This window comes from Tachyglossus aculeatus, chromosome X2, assembly GCF_015852505.1.
Source record: "Tachyglossus aculeatus isolate mTacAcu1 chromosome X2, mTacAcu1.pri, whole genome shotgun sequence".
Taxonomy (NCBI): Eukaryota; Metazoa; Chordata; class Mammalia; order Monotremata; family Tachyglossidae; genus Tachyglossus; species Tachyglossus aculeatus.
Genome location: NC_052100.1, coordinates 23,104,661 through 23,120,673, shown reverse-complemented (window position 1 = coordinate 23,120,673; position 16,013 = coordinate 23,104,661). Strand labels below are relative to the sequence as shown.

General features: G+C 42.7%; 1 protein-coding gene across 5 annotated transcripts in view; it reads left to right on the top strand.

Moving 5' to 3' along the window:
* Window positions 1-6,783: 6,783 nt before the first annotated feature.
* PLEKHG4B (pleckstrin homology and RhoGEF domain containing G4B) overlaps window positions 6,784-16,013 on the top strand; it is a 96,266-nt gene continuing 87,036 nt past the window's right edge. For all 5 annotated transcript variants that reach the window (XM_038771389.1, XM_038771386.1, XM_038771385.1 and 2 more), the window contains exon 1: window positions 6,784-7,014. In XM_038771389.1, coding sequence (XP_038627317.1) covers window positions 6,958-7,014 — 57 coding nt within the window. In that variant the 5' untranslated portion in view covers window positions 6,784-6,957. The remainder of the gene's footprint in view (window positions 7,015-16,013) is intronic.

Here is a 16,013-nt window from a genome sequence, read left to right as displayed (position 1 = left end):
GGTGCTTAATGAATAAAAGAAGCAGCATGGCTCAGTGGAAAGAGCATGGGCTTGGGAGTCAGAGGTCATGGGTTCTAATCCTGGCTCCGCCACTTTTTTTTAAATGGCATTTATTAAGCACTTACTATGTGCAAAGCACTGTTCTAAGCGTTGTCAGCTGTGTGACTTTGGGCAAGTCACTTCACTTCTCTGTGCCTCAGTTACCTCATCTGTAAAATTGGGATTAAGACTGTGAGCCCCATGTGGGACAACCTGATTACCTTGTATTCCCCCCCAGAACTTAGAACAGTTCTTGGCACATAGTAAGCGCTTAACAAATGCCATTATTATTATTATCATTATTGTTAATAATGATAATAACAATACTGGTAATAATAACCAAAATATGCTGAGCACTCTAATAAGCTCTTGGGAGGGTACAATACAATAGAGTTGGTAGACATGATCCCTGCCTAAAAGGAACTTGCAGTCTAGAGGGAGAGACAGACATTTCAATACATTTCAGAAAGAGGAAATGGCAGAGTATAAGGAAATGTATGTAAGTACTGTGGGGTTGACAATGGGGTGATCAATAGGGCAGCTGTAATATTAGCCACAGGCACCCTCCAAGTTTCTTTATTCTCCAGGAGGAGATATTTAGTTTTCTTTATAGTTTGGATACCACTTTTGGTGCACTGATAACTCAAGTTGGATTGTATAAGCTGGTGGTCATCTAACACTCAGTCCTTTGAATGGCTGCAACTATCTAGACATCCTTCAAGTTCTGCTGATGAACAGTGATATAATCTGAGAGGCACTCAATCAGCTTCCTCCCTTCTTATACACTCTCTTCTCCCAATACAACCCAGCTCACACTCTTTGTTCTTGTTTCTCCCCAGTACCTCCCTTCCCAATAGTTTTTTTAAGCTAGTGATATCCTGCTTAAGCCCTATACCTCCACTGCCAGCAGGAGAGGAGTAGGAAAACATCATTGAGTTCCAACTGGGCCCTTCCAGGACACCTCAGTTCTACCCTGCTTCCTTGTCCCAAATTGCAGGGAATAGTCTTACCTTCTCCCTTGTCTACCTTCTCGTTTCTTCCTATTGGCCCCAACCTACTCCCTGCCAGTGCTTAGTACAGTGCTCAAGTGCTTAGTACAGTGCTCTTCGTACAGTAAGCGCTCAATAAATGCGATTGAATGAATGAATGAATGAATGTGCTTCCGGCTCCAACCTCTCACAGCTGTTCCCCAGAGGACTCTGTCTCCTTGTGAGCCCCAGGTTCCCAAGGAATTCCATTCCTGTGCACCTGGCTGACATTCCATGACACCCCATCATGCACGTGGAGTTAATGTATCTCCTGTGCAGGTGTCTCTAGTTGCCTATGGACTGAACTGTACCTAGTCTCCATGGCTGGGAGGGCTGTGCTGCTTTACTGGAGAGAGCCCAGGGGCAGGCGGCTGGAGGGGTGCATGGACAGGTCAGTGCACAGACAGGTCAGAGAGCAGTGAAAAGAGCTCCTTTGGAGCAGGGGGAGCTGTGGAAGGGCTGTTCTGCCAGAACGCCACAGGTGTGGAGCTTCTGTGGGTCCCTGGGTCCAGAAACAGAGGACACTGGGGTAGCCGCTTCTGAGAGACCAGAGCAGGCCACCATTGCTGAGAGATAGCGACAGCAGCCAGCAGAGAGCAGCGAGAGAGGAGCTCTCCAGGTCAAAACCTGAGGTTCAGGACAAGGAGATGGAACCAGGACCTAGGTCATTTGTCCCTGTAGCATTTTTTTATGGTATTTTTTTAAGTGCTTACTATGTGCCAGGCCCTGTTCTAAGCTCTGGGGTAGATAGAAGGTAATCAGGTTAGACCCAGTCCATGTTCCACGTGGGGCTTACAGTCTTAATCCCCTTTTTAGAGATGAGGTAACTGTGGCACAGAGAAGTTGTGACTTGACCAAGGTCACACAGCAGACAAGTGGCAGAGCTGGGATTAGAACCCAGGTCCTTCTGATTCCCAGGCCCATGCTCTAACAATGTCATGCTGCTTCTCAGCTGGCAGGACAGTGACACAGCTTGAGCAGGGCATTGTGCATCCTAGGTTTCCAAAAAATTATATACTGGATGGTGGGGAGAAGGTTGGGGAAAAAGAGGTACAGAGGGCTGTTTGGGTGCATGGTGGTTGTCAAAAATTTCCTTGGAATAGTGGAGAGGAAGGGACAAATGGAGGTGGTTGGTGAGGAGTATCTAATGTGTAATTTTTACTTGCCTCTAGGTCTTGCTGGGGCTGGTTATGGAACAGAACCTCACTGCATGTAAGTTCCTCTCTCAGCTTTACCAAACCAAGAACTTAAGACCCTCCCTTCTTTCAAGCCTTCCTAAAATGCTGCCTTTTTTGGAAAACATTCCTTGATCAATTCCCCATCTTCCAGGGCTAGTTTCAGACAATTGGCTGCCCTGATGCAAATATTCAAAGTGCTGCCTCCCATATGTCACATGGCATAATCACGTAAAGTTGTGCACATAGCACCACGTGATGACACGAGTTTGTGTGTAGCTGAAAAGACCAGTGGGGGATCTACAATCCCAGCCCGATTGGACGCAGTAAAGGTCATCTCATGTGTTGTTGTGCTAGTGCCCGGTGCTGTTTTCTCTTTTGCCTCCTTGTCTTTTACCATGCAAAGTTTTTGCTCAGAGAACCAGTTTGTTCCAGATGTACTATGTGATGGCGGCAGTTGTTCTGGATGGCCACCAAGGTTGCCAGGTGACTAAAGAATTAGTCAGACAGCATGTGACTACCGAAAGCTTTAATAAAGTTTAATTGGTAAGGCCGAAGACCGAATGGGGGTAACGCACCCGGCAGGCTCATTTCCTTAAGGGAAAAGGCCCCGAGTGCCCGATGCAATAAGCTTATATACTGCTGTTGCTGATCACAGTGATTGGTACAGATTTGAAAACAGCGGGGACTGGATTGGTACAGATTTGGTGCACATTTGGTGAGGAGCTGGGCGGAGTCCATCTCCTTATTAGGTTTGGTTCCCCGACCCAGCCATTGGGCTGCAGGGTCTAAGGCCCATACTAAATATGGCAACAGGACCGCGTACATTCAAACAATATCTACAACCTTTCCATGGTGCATGGGGCCCCCATCACTATGCAGGTCTATTCTCAGCAGTTCATTCAGTTTTCAGGCAGGATGCATTAACACAGACCATTGAATGGGGGACAGGGATCAAGCTGGGAACCTTTTGCCTCCCCGCTCCCAAGGCTCAAACCATCTGAGTTCGATTCGGCTGTCAGGGGAGCGGTCATGGCGTGTACCACCTGCCATGGCTGCTGTTAACTGAGGAGTTTGTTTATTCATTCATTCATTAAATCGTATTTATTCATTCATTCAATCGTATTTATTGAGTGCTTACTGTGTGCCGAGCACTGTACTAAGTGCTTGGGAAGTACAAGTTAGCTCCGGACCCTGAGCCCACTGATCTGCATGTGACAGCAGCAGCAGACCACTTGATTGACAGTTCGTTTTGGCAGCTGCTAAATTACCACAAGAGCCCAGGCTTCCCCAAGTTTCTAGAGTCAAGAGAGAAAGTGCTGGTTGGGAATCATGCTTTTAAAGTTAGAGGAGAGGTAGAATCTTGTTTTTCCCCCCTCCCAGTCCCACAGCACTTATGTACATATCTGTAATTTTATTTATTTTTTTGATTAATAATAATAATTATGGTACTTGTTAAGTCCTTACTATGTGCCAAGCACTGTTCCAAGCTCTGGGGTAGACACAAGGTAATCAGGTTGGATCTAGTCCCTGTCTCACATGGGGTTCATACTATCAATCCTCATTTTACAGATGAGGTAACTGAGGCCCAGGGAAGTTAAGTAACTTGCCCAAGGTCACACAGAAGGCATGTGGTAGGGCCGGGACTAGATCCCAGCACCTTCTGACTCCCAGGCCCATGCTCTATCCACTAAGCCACGCTGTTTCTCTAGTGTCTGTCTCCCTCCCTCTAGACTGTGAGCTCATTGTGGGCAAGGAATGTCACTGTTTTTTGTTGTGTTGTACTTTCCCAAGAGCTTAGTACAGTGCTCTGCACACAGTAACCGCTCAATAAATAGGATTGAATGAATGGGCACCACGGGGACTGTGTCCAATCTGATGACATTGTATCTACCCCGGCAGAGCACACAATAAGCCCTTAATAGCGTTAAAAGAAATAGGCAGCAGAGTTTTGTAAAGGTATTTGTTAAGCGTTTACTATGTGCCAGGCACTGTACTAAGCACTGGATTCTGGCTTGTTGAGTGCCCTCTATGCAGCTCTAAATAGGTTTAGGGGTAGTTTAACTTTAAGAGCAAAGTAATTGCCTCTTGTAATGTTTTCAATTATGGCATTTATTAGGCACTTACCCTGTGCAAAATACTGAGGTGGGTATACATTTATGAGGTCGGTCACAATCCTTATCCCACAAGGGTCCCACTATTTACCTTTTTCAAATCTATCAAAGCACGGCTCAGAGGGGGGTTGTTCACTTAAACAGCAGGAGGGTAGGGACTGAATGATTGGCCGAGGGAGAAATGAATAATTAACATACCACAAGAAAGATCCATTACAGTAACACGCTGAAGACCCTGTTACAGGTCACCTGGTCTCGAACAATTATGGTATTTGTTAAGCGTGGCTCAATGGAAAGAGCATGGGCTTGGGAGTCAGATGTCGTGGGTATTAATCCCGACTCCACCAGTTGTCAGCTGTGTGACTTTGGGCAAGTCACCTCACTTCTCTGTGCCTCAGTGACCTCATCTGTAAAATGGGGATTAAGACTGTGAGTCCCACGTGGAACAACCTGATTACCTTGTATCTACCCCAGCGCTTAGAACAGTGCTTGGCACATAGTAAGCGCTTAACAAATACCATCATCCAGAACTTAGAACAGTGCTTGGTACATAGTAAGCACTTAACAAATACCATTACTATTATTATTATTATTATGCATTTACTATGTGCCAAGCACTGTACTAAGAGCAAATCGGTTTGGACATAGACCCTGTCCTACACGGGGCTCACAGTTTCAATCCCCATTTTCCAGATGAGGTCACTGAGGCACAGAGAAGTGAAGTAACTTACCCAAGGTCACACAACAGACAAGTGATGGAGCTGGGATTAGAACCCATGACCTTCTGACTCCCAGGCCCATGCTCTATCCATTATGCCATGCTGCTTCTCCCAGCTTCCCACAGTGTCTCTAGCTACCCATGCGATGTCACTTAAAAACAAAAAACAAAACCCTCCAACCTCTTGCCCCTGAAGGCCTTTCCTGCTTTCTGGAAAAGAGGCTTACAAATGGCGCTTGAGCACTTTCTGTGTGCAGAGCACTGTACTAAGCACTTGAGAGAGTACAATATAATTAAGTTGTTAGACATATTCCCTGCCTACAACAGGTTTACAGTCTAGAGGACTAGTGTCCTTACATGAGAGGACTTACAGCCTAGAGGACTAAATACTCCTGTATGGTTGATTGAAATGTTTGATATGGTTAGTATCATCTGCTAAACTTTAGACAAAGGGAATTAGTGACCCCCAGGCCATTGTTTTGCTCAGAGAGAGCCACACAAACCCTGGCTCTCTGGGAGGTGTGCATCTTGGGGTGACTTGTGTCTGACCTCGTAAACTTATACCCACCTCAGTATTTTGCACAGGGTAAATGCTTAATAAATACCATAACTGAAAACATTACAAGTTGCTCTTAAAGTTAGGTTACCCCTAAACCGATTTAGAGCCGCACAGAGAGCTCCCAACAGGCCAGAATCCAGTACTTAGTGGTTGTCCCAATGGAAGCCATTTAATTATTTTCATTTTCTCTACTCAAGCTGCCTTTCCCCACCACCACTCTGTCCTTCGATCCCCACTCTTTATGTCCTCCCTGCAGATCTTTTAGAGCTCAATCCCCACAATTCCCCTGACAGCCCCCACCCCTCCATGCTCTGAACCCAAATCTGTGTCAACCATCCTAGTGGCTAATTCCCACTTTCCTCTCAGTCACTCCATGCTGTCCCTGCCCCAGTACCTTAACCTGTTTCTCCTGACTCTTTTCTCTAACTTGTGCTATGGTGACTACAGCCCAGTCTCTTCCTTAGTCACAGTTCCCTCACAGCCCACACCATCTGGGACCTTCCCAGACTACACATACTAAATAGAATTAGGCGAGATGCTAGGGGAGAGTGGCAGGATACCCTTCTGGGCCTCCTTTCCAGCCTGTGTCGGTGGTAATAAGGATTCCAGAAAGAGCCAATTCTGAACTTGCGGAGCGGTCTCATTCTCTGGAGTGAGGCGAAGCCCCTTGGAGTGCTTATCTGGTGGAATCTGTCCTGCAGTCCAAAGCAAGTGCTGGCATGTGGCTCCCCTCTGTTTCCAAACTTGAAATTAGAAAGCAAATGAACATTTCAGAGTTCCTCCAAAGTAGGTACCATACCTGAACACAAAGTATAGTTCTTCACTGCCTACTGAGCTCACTTAATACAGAAGGGATGAAGCACATTCACAATCTGGAGGAATGCCCCTTCTGATGGAAAGAAGTTGTAATTTCATCTTGGAGATGTTTCAGTATAAAATGGTTTCCTGCAGGATCCTGAGGGCAGCTCTGCTTTGTCTGTTGGCAGGGAGGTTCTCAGTTTTGTGTTGATGAAGGAAGTTACATCAGCCTGCATAATTAAGCAGCAGGAGAGCAGCATATGCTGCTTTGGAGGTGGGAACTTTGTTTTCTCCGGGTTTAACAAGTGGACAACTAGCTGAGTGCAGCAAGTAGTTTTCCTTAAAAAAAAAAAAAAAAAAGAGAGCACAGGCAGCTCAAGTGTAGCCCCAGAAGGCAAGTGAAGTCAGGGGAAAGGTCAGATGAAATTATCCGCATGCTACGGACTTCTGCACGGTGGGTACTTTGTTAACAAAGTGGACTTTATGGAAACATTTTTACCCTGGGATTGGAAAAAAGGCAGTCAGCATGAATCACAAAGCCCCAGCTCCAAAGCCTCGAGGGGATAGCTGTTCGAGGATAAAGGTATGTCTTCTTTACAAACTACAAAACTGCTGTGAGTTTTATGGTGCTAAATTATCTTTGTAAGAAAACTTCCTTTTTTTTCGATGCTTATTGTCAGTAGTTTCTTGCCCTGCCCACACGGGAATAGAAAGTAGAGAACATTTTGGTGACTTCTTTGATATTTGTTCACTATGGTTTTACTGTTCATTCTATCCAGTACAGTTAATTATCCAAACGGTTTCATAGAAGTTCATAAGAAAAAGAAACTAAATGATATGCCACTCAAAACATAATTGCACTCCAGGGTTTCAGTTTGTTAACTAGAACAAAGGAGCACTGGAGATATTTGGCCATATTTGAGCCCTCCTATGCCATTGCTTGAAGTGTTTGTTCACCATTCTTTAGTTCAAACAATGAAAATTATCCCCACTCTATTCGAGAAAGGGAATTTATTGCTTTTGAACTACTACTGACTTTATGAAGGAATGTCTGTCAGTTTCAGAAGGGACAAGACTCAAGGAAATGGGATGATCTTTCCTGAGTCTGTTTCCCCAAGTGAATTATAAAAATGTGCTGCTCTTACCTTGTCCTTTGTAAGTAAATTAAATAGTTTTCCTCCTGAAGTGGTCAATCTCTATAAGACCTGAACACACACTTTCTTGGTAATGTCAGGTGATTTTTAAAGAATTGAGTATAATTAAAGGAAATATGACAAATTGTGCATAATTTTCTGTTTATGAAACTTGTATTAACAAGATGTAAGAGAAAAAAATGTTTATCTTAATTGATAGCAATGTCCAGCAGATTTACGGGTCCTGTATTTCACAATCAGGATGACTGTGAAATAGCCACAGTAAAGTGGGTCTGTTATTGGAGTGTGCCTACCGTTTTAGTTTTAGTAGTAAAACATTTCCTCCGAGAGAAATATTCCATTTTTGTAAGGTTCACCCAGTTTTGCATTTCCAGCACTTGCTGGCAGACAGATTCCAATCCTAGATTGGAAGGATGGTTGTTCTAGTCCTTTATATGCTCTATTTCAAATAAACCGCTAGGGACATTCACGTCTTTCAATTTCTAAGTAGCATTCACACATTTTCGTAATCTGGTCACAGAGTGCTGAAGCTTGCATCTTTCTTCCAACATGTGGAACATTTCCTAAGGATTCCAACAGAGTTAGTGGCTCTCATCCCAATCAGATAACCAGTGGGTAAGATAACAGCCAACTTTAGCAAAAGGACCAGGAAAAGACATTTTTGAAGGCTTAGATTTTGGCTATGAAATTCCCTTGCAGCGGGGGGGGGGGGGGGGGGGGGGGGATGCTATGAAAAAATCACCACAATCTGGCATTTAACTATTCTAGGTGAGCAGAGGGGTTGGGGACCTTCTAAGAGGCAGAGCCACCAACAGCAGAGATTATTCAAACTATTCAATCAATCAGTCGATCATATTTATTGAACACTTGCTGTGTGCAGAGCACTGTACTAAGAACTTGGGACCTCTCCCAATATACAATATAACAGATTTAGTAGACATGTCTCCTGCCTACTAGGAGCTTACAGTCTAGAATAGACTTCATGGGCACATGATTTGGATGTAACTACTTGCACATAGGATCTTTTCAGTCAAATTCGCCCTCATGAACTGTAACCCTAGCAACAGTAGCATCTTTCAACCCATACTGAAGTTTGTTTTTGTCCTCCTATTATCTTAGTATTTTGTTTTGTTTCTCCTTATGCATCTGTTGCCAGACCCTCTTTTTATTTTTACATTGTGAATTCCCCCAGGGATAGGGACCATGTCTAATTCCCTCTTGTGTATTTCTTCCCCAATATTTGGTGCTGTGCTCTACTCACAGTGAGCACTTCATAAATACTATTATTGCTACTACAACTAAAAGTAGCCAGCTAGTGTAGGTGGGAAAGACCACAGCAGTTACTGAAATGGCTACCCTGGCACCCACCTATTGATCTATGGTCTAGCATCAGCACAATGCCACAGTCACTTTGGGCATAAATGGATTTTATTCATAAAAGTTTCGTTAGGCACTTCACAATTTGTCTCCCTACCTACTCGTTTGTTGCACCCATTTATTTAAATTATTTATTCCTATTCATACATTCAGTCTATTGAGTGGTTACTGTGTGCAGAGCACTGTACTAAGCACTTGGGAAAGTACAATACAACAATAAGCAGTGACATTCCCTGCCCACAACGAGTTTACAGTCTAGAGGGGAGGAGACAGATATCAATACAAATAAATGAAATTACAGTTGTGTACATAATTAATGTCCATCTCCCCCTCTAGACTGTAAGTTCATTATGGGCAGGGGTTGTGTCTGCTAATTTTCTTGTATTGTGCTCTGCACATAGCGCTCAATAAATACCACTGACTGATTGATTGGGTGCTAGGGCAAACCACTGTCAGCATAATCAATTCCTCTAGGCTCCTATTCCGGAAGTCTTCAGGACTACAATAAGGCTCCTCCTTTTTTGAGAACTCCATCAGCATTATAAGCATGTTGTCACTCTTCAAAAGTTAGGTGAAAAGACAAAGACAACTAGTTCCAAAAGAATGTGTCCATCTCTTAATAAAAAGAAGATAAAATGACTTCTCCTGAATGACATACTTTAGAGAGTCTCCTTTAAGGGGAGTGTTAATTCAGCTGTTTTCATTAGAATGCCTCAAATATTTATCATTGTGGTGTCAGTCTGAGATTTTAGGGGCCTTGGATAAAGCTTAGACATTCCAGTTGATGCCTTTTTTTCAGTTATGTCTCCTTAGTGAAAGCTTTTCGAGGACACTTTTAGAATCTTTTGCTATGGTCAAGCACATTTCCTATCCTTAAATTATAACTTTGCACACTTGCATAAACATTAAATGCTTTCCCAGGATGTAATTCCGTTCTTTCTTTTGATCTTTGTTTTATTTTTCCTTAGTGTGTATATTATTGGTTTGGGTGATTATAGTGAACAAAACACCACATGGATTTTTTCCAAAATGAGCTTTGTTTATATTTACACTTGTCTGCTCCAAAACTTTGTAGGTAGGTGATTATGTAATTCAATCTGCTCTGTGAAAAATAATCTATTAATTTTAGAAATAAAGCCACATGCAGGTCCAGGAAGCAGGGCAAAAGAAGCCCTTTTTGCTTTGGAGCTAGGAAAATCTCATTATAGCCTTTGAACACCAAAGGTTTTTTGTGTAAGTGAGATCATGACTTTGGAATGCGGTGCAACAAACTCATCCCTAAGAGACATCAGCAGATTTGTGATGGAAAATACCACCGTGATAAAGGGAAATTCTTAAGCGAAGTTAACCTTATTTATACTAGAATTCCAAAAAGCAGGTGCATCCTCTAATTTGAAAAACCAATTTCTATGTTATTACAGGGATTCTGAAGAGCAGTTTCGTGAGTGGCATAGTAAAGTTTTAGAAAGTGCTACTACAGAATCTCCTCACAGGTTAATATCATCTTATTAGACTTATCTGAAGCTCATTGGATGGCAGAATTCATTTCAGTTTTGGGATCTCAGGGTCTGTCATCGCCACCACATTTAGCAAGCGTGGATGAAGTATCCACTCGACCCAAGCCACTGCCCTTAAGGTGGTAGCTTGGTAGCTTGGTAGCTACAAGTCGCAACTGTGAACCCACTGGGGTTACATTTCTCCAAGGAAGACACATTTCCTTTTCCCTGGATAAGCTCCTTGTGGGCAGGGAATGAGTCTACCAACTTTGTTGTATTGTACTCTTCCAAGCACTTGCTACAGTGCTCTGCAAACAGTTAGTGCTCAGTAAATGCCATTGATTGAGGAGATTCATGACCAAAAAAATCCAGCTTCCATACGCCTCCATGTTTTTCGCCTCTTTCTGTGTCTTCCTCAGTCTTTGGTGCTATAATAATCCAGAACTCCAGGCATGTTGCCAACATTACTCTCTGCAAACCCCATTGGTTGCCATTGAACTGTCCCAATACTGACATGTTTCTTAAACTACTGCTAAGGGTCAGAAAATTGATGCCTTTCAATCTGGTTAGCTCTGATTGAGGGTAGAGAAAGACTGAGGCATGCTCAATCTGTGATCTCTCCAGTTCCTCATTCCCCCTGATGGAGGCGCTCTGTGGCATTGCAACATCTCTACATCTCCAAGGCTATGCACTGCTCTGAGTGGGGGGTGGGTCTTGAGGATGTGTCCTTGTGATTATTCCGAGAGTGTACGGAGGGCAGCATGGGCCCTCTTTTCCAGGAAATCAGGCAGTCAAGATAATGGTAGTTAGAAGCTTCTGGGGGAGTCTTGTCCAGGTGCTGGCTGATCTGGAGGATCCAGGGAAATGAAGCAAGCTATTCATTTTTCTGTTTCCAAGAGCATATGTTGCTCAGACATCCTCAGGGCTGAAAGGGAAAACCATTAGGGTCCCAATAATTAGGGAAGCAAAGACTCAATTCAACTCTAAACCTAAGGATGGGCTTTTCCTCAGCACAATCAATTGTCCCAGAGTGAAGCTGCATTCAGTGTAGCTACTTATGTCCATTAAACTGAATAAACTGGAACCCTGTTTTGACACCTTGTCACTACATTCCCACCATCCTCCCTTACATTACAGAACAGCCCAATTCCTCTGTTCAATTCCCTTATTTTCAGCCGTCAATAGAGTTTGCATTGGACTGTAAGCTCCTTGTGGGCAGGGAACAGGTCTACCAACTCTGTTTTATCGTACTCTCCCAAGTGCTCAGAATATTGCTCTGTACACAGTAAGCGCTCGGTAAATATGATTGATTGACTAAAAATATTCTTGTGAATTAGCGGCATATTGATAGGAAAAGAGTAGCTCCTGGAAGAACTCTGGTGAGTCTGCATTTCAGGTCAGAAAGTAATCAGAAAGGGAATGTTGCTGCAAAACTCTAGAAATTGTTGGTGTCCTCTAAAACTTTTCTACAGTTATCCACATTCTCTCTCCTGCTTATTTGGATACATGCTACTTGGTGCCTTCCCACCTTTCCCCTTCATCAGATCTTTATCCAATTGCTCCCTCTTTCCATCACTATTTCTCATGCCAACTTTCTACAAAATTCAGTGTGCAGTTACAGCAAATTTGTGATTGTTGGTCAGGATTGGTGTTGCAGAACTGTGGGTCTGCAAAGGCCTGGCTCTCTGGCATTGCACATATTCCCTAATTTGATTTGCATGCTGTGACCCGGGTTTTGAAGCCAATAAGTTCTACACCTTGCTGAAGATTTTATATAACTCTATTCCATGCCATCCTCATACTTCTAAAGAGTGAAGATGACTCTGGTCTTCTCCCAGATTAGGAATCCCTATGTGGCAAAAACATTTCAGTATTCTCCTCAACATACCTTTCAGTATTGAAGATGAGGCTTTACTAGACAGCGAAAGGTAGAACAGGATGAAAAAATAATGTTGTCTTAGAACCAAGTCAGTACCCTAGCATGGAAGCTCTGTTCACCTCAACACAACTACACTGGGTGAGACTCCAGGGAAGAATGAATGACAAACAGTGCTTTGAACATAGTAAGCGCTTAATAAATGCTATCATTATTATTATTAAACCAAAAGAGCTGCTGTACAGTGAGTTGAAATTGGGATGCTAAGCAAGGAGGAAAGAGGAAATGTTTAACAACAAAACAAACTCCCATAAAATGCTGCATCTCAGCTAAAAACTGAGAGCCAGTTGCCATGGATAGACCAGCATGGTGTACTGTAATCAAGAAAGGAGCAGCTCTTTTTGAAAAAAAAAAAAAAACAAGCCCCTTCATAATATTTAAGAGACAAGGAAGCTAAAGAGAAAACAGCACTAGTTGCTGCAAACATCAAATGTGACAGTTCTGCAAGGGCAACCTTTTGATGAGTCTAACTATGGGTCTCACATTGGCCTTTTCAGACCCTTATAAGTGAATTTTTACTACTACTAATAATTGTGGCATTTATTAAGTGCTTACTGTGTGCCAGACACTGTTCTAAGCGCTGGGGTAGAGACAAACAGAGACACAGTCCCTGTCCCACATGGGGCTCACAATCTCAATCACCATTTTACAGAGGAGGTAACTGTGGCCCACAGAAATGAAGCGACTTGCCCAAGGTCACACAGCAGACAAGTGGCAGAGCTGGGATTAGAACCCATAACCTTTTGACTTCCAGTCCTGTACTGTATCCACTACAACTACTAATGATGATAATGATAATAGTGGCAATTGTCTATGCATCATCTATGCACCTGGGTCTGTACTCTTCGGGCACTTAGTATTCACCCCACTTTCAGCCTCACAACACTTATGTGTATATCCATTATTTATTTATATTGATGTCCGTCTCCCCTGCTAGACTCTAAGCTTGTTGTGGTCAGGGGATGAGTCTACCAATTCTATTGCATTATACCCTCTCAAGTGCTTGATCAGTTGATTGAAGTGCTTAGTATAGTGTTCGGCACACAGTAAGTGCTCGTAAATACCATTGATTGATTGATTGAATTGTTAAGCACTTATTATGTGCCAAGCACTGTACTAAGCACTGGGGTAGTTACAAGATAATCATGATAGACACAGTCCAGATGTAAATTTCATTATTTTCAGTGATGTCTTTGAGTATGAAGGGCAACGATTAATATTAAGTCTATGTAGATTGTGGAACTAGGAAAGAAAAGAGGTGACCACGTGGACCTATCTCCAACAAAACTGCACCTAGACAATCTCATGCCCTGCGTGTGCCTGATATATATTTAAAAAAATTAGAAAAGAAATTCCACAATCAGCTAGTTATCCCCTCCCTGTGACCCTCCTATTGGAAGTTATCCATCATACCCCTCTGAGCTTTCCTGAAAGGGCATGGACCTGGGACTCAGAGGATGTGGGTTCTAATCCTGGCCCTGCCACTTGTCTGTTGTGTGACCTTGGACAAGTCACTTAACCTCTCTGTGCATTATTGTGGGCAGGGAATGTGTTCATTTATTATGATATCGTACTCTTTCAAGCACTTAGTAGAGTGCTTTGCACACAGTAAGCACTCAATAAATATGACTGAATGAATGAATACTTCCTACTTAGACTGTGAGCCCCATATGGACATGGACTTTGTTCAACTTGATTATCTTGTATCTACCCCAGTGCTTAATATAGTACTTGGCACATAGTAAATGCTTAACAATTATTATTATAATTCTTATAATTATTATTATAACAATGCTATTATTAATCACCTGCACAGTCACCAGAGTGTCTACCTTCTTCAGCTTTAAAAGTGCCTGAAGAAGCTGAAGTGTGTGAATAGAGCTGCAATGATTGGGCAGCTAGAAGAATTGCCTTTTGACCTTTGGACTTTGCAGAAATCTCCAGAGTTCAGTCAGGCTGGCAGGCAGATTCCAGTCCTTTCACTGACAAATTATGCATTATGACAAATGCACAGTCTTCACCAAAAGATTATGAGATTAGATGCAAGGCAGATAACAACCAGTATGGATTGATTGTGATTCAAACACCAGGCAAACATTCCAACTGTTCATTGACAAGGAGGCCAGGTTTGATTAAGGAACTCAGAATATGTTGCAGAACTCCTGGTAAGAGTATGTAGCCCCTAATTTCAAATGGTCTCTGTATTGAAGGACCAGTGGATGATAAATTCATCTCCTGTACATAAGAAGGGTATCATAGATAATGGGGCGTCCTGGGAATTACAGGTGCATGAGTTTAGCTTGTATACCTGGAAAATTAGTGGAATTTAAAATTAAGTTTAGGAGTTATTAGTCACAATTCAGGGAAGAGATCTCAAAATCATTGTTGACAGTTCATAAAACAATCATTGGTCATCTGTGCATAAGCAACAGCAGACAGAAAGACCAACCAAATTCTGGATGGGCATCAACAGAAAAAGGATGGAAAGCGAAACAAAATTAAAGTCATAGTTTTGCCTCTGTAAACCCTGGTTGCCCAAACCTGGAATAAGTAGTGTATTTTCTTCACCATATGTTAGGAAAAAAAGATAAAATAGAACTGGAAAAGGTACTGAGGAGAGGTCGCCAACCTTATTTTCAAGGGGCTGGTGAAGTTTCTGTCTGAAGATGGGGTGAAAAGACTAGGAGTCTTTTGTCTGGAAAACTGAAGGCTGAGAGTGGATATGATTGAAGTCTAGAATATCGTGAAGGTGACCAAAGGGAACCCATAAAGATGGGGCAAAAGAACACCCACTTTCTCTCTAAGCGAGAGATATCCCTTTTTGAAAAACTATCATTCCCTGTCTTTAATGTATACCTGTTCACATATCTCAGGCAATAACTTCCTGTTTTATAACTAAGTGGAACTAGAATGATGGAAACAAACTCACTTTTGGGCAGTCCATATTTCCTGTGACATTTTTCTTTTTTTTTTGTTTCTGTTAATGTCCATCTCCCAGTTCAATTTCTATTTATTCCAATACGTTTTCCCCTTCCTTTGTTTTCATCTCTTTCTCTGTGCCCCTTTCAAATGCCTGCGTGCCTGATCATTATTCTGTCATGAATGATGCCTTTTCTTTCTTCTTAGGTTTCCTTCTCTGGTTACCCGGTCAACCATTGTTTACTTCTTTCTTCTTTTGTGCCCTTTGACTTGTCCTTTTCAGTTGGTCCCTCCCAGTTCTGCCAAGCCCCTGGATATTTCTAGCTCTGCTTGGATAGCTTCTCTGTCTCTCTCACTGTTTGTGTTCTATCTATAGCTCTCTCTCACACACACATGAAGTCCATTTGAGTGAAATTTATAGTGACCTGTAAGAAATCTGTGGGTATTTCTATTTCCCCTGTTTGGGCCATCTGTTCCTTGCCATTTACCTTGCATCTTGTTTTTCCTCCATTCTGTCTCTCTGAAATTCTCTCTCAATCAGGCAATTGTATTTATGGTATCTATTGAGCACTTACTGTGTGCAGAGCACTGTACTAAGTACTTGGGAGAGTACAATATAATAAAGTTGATAGTCATGATCCCTGCCCACAAGGAGCTAACAGTCTAGAGGGGGAGTCAGCCATTAAAATGAATTACAGAT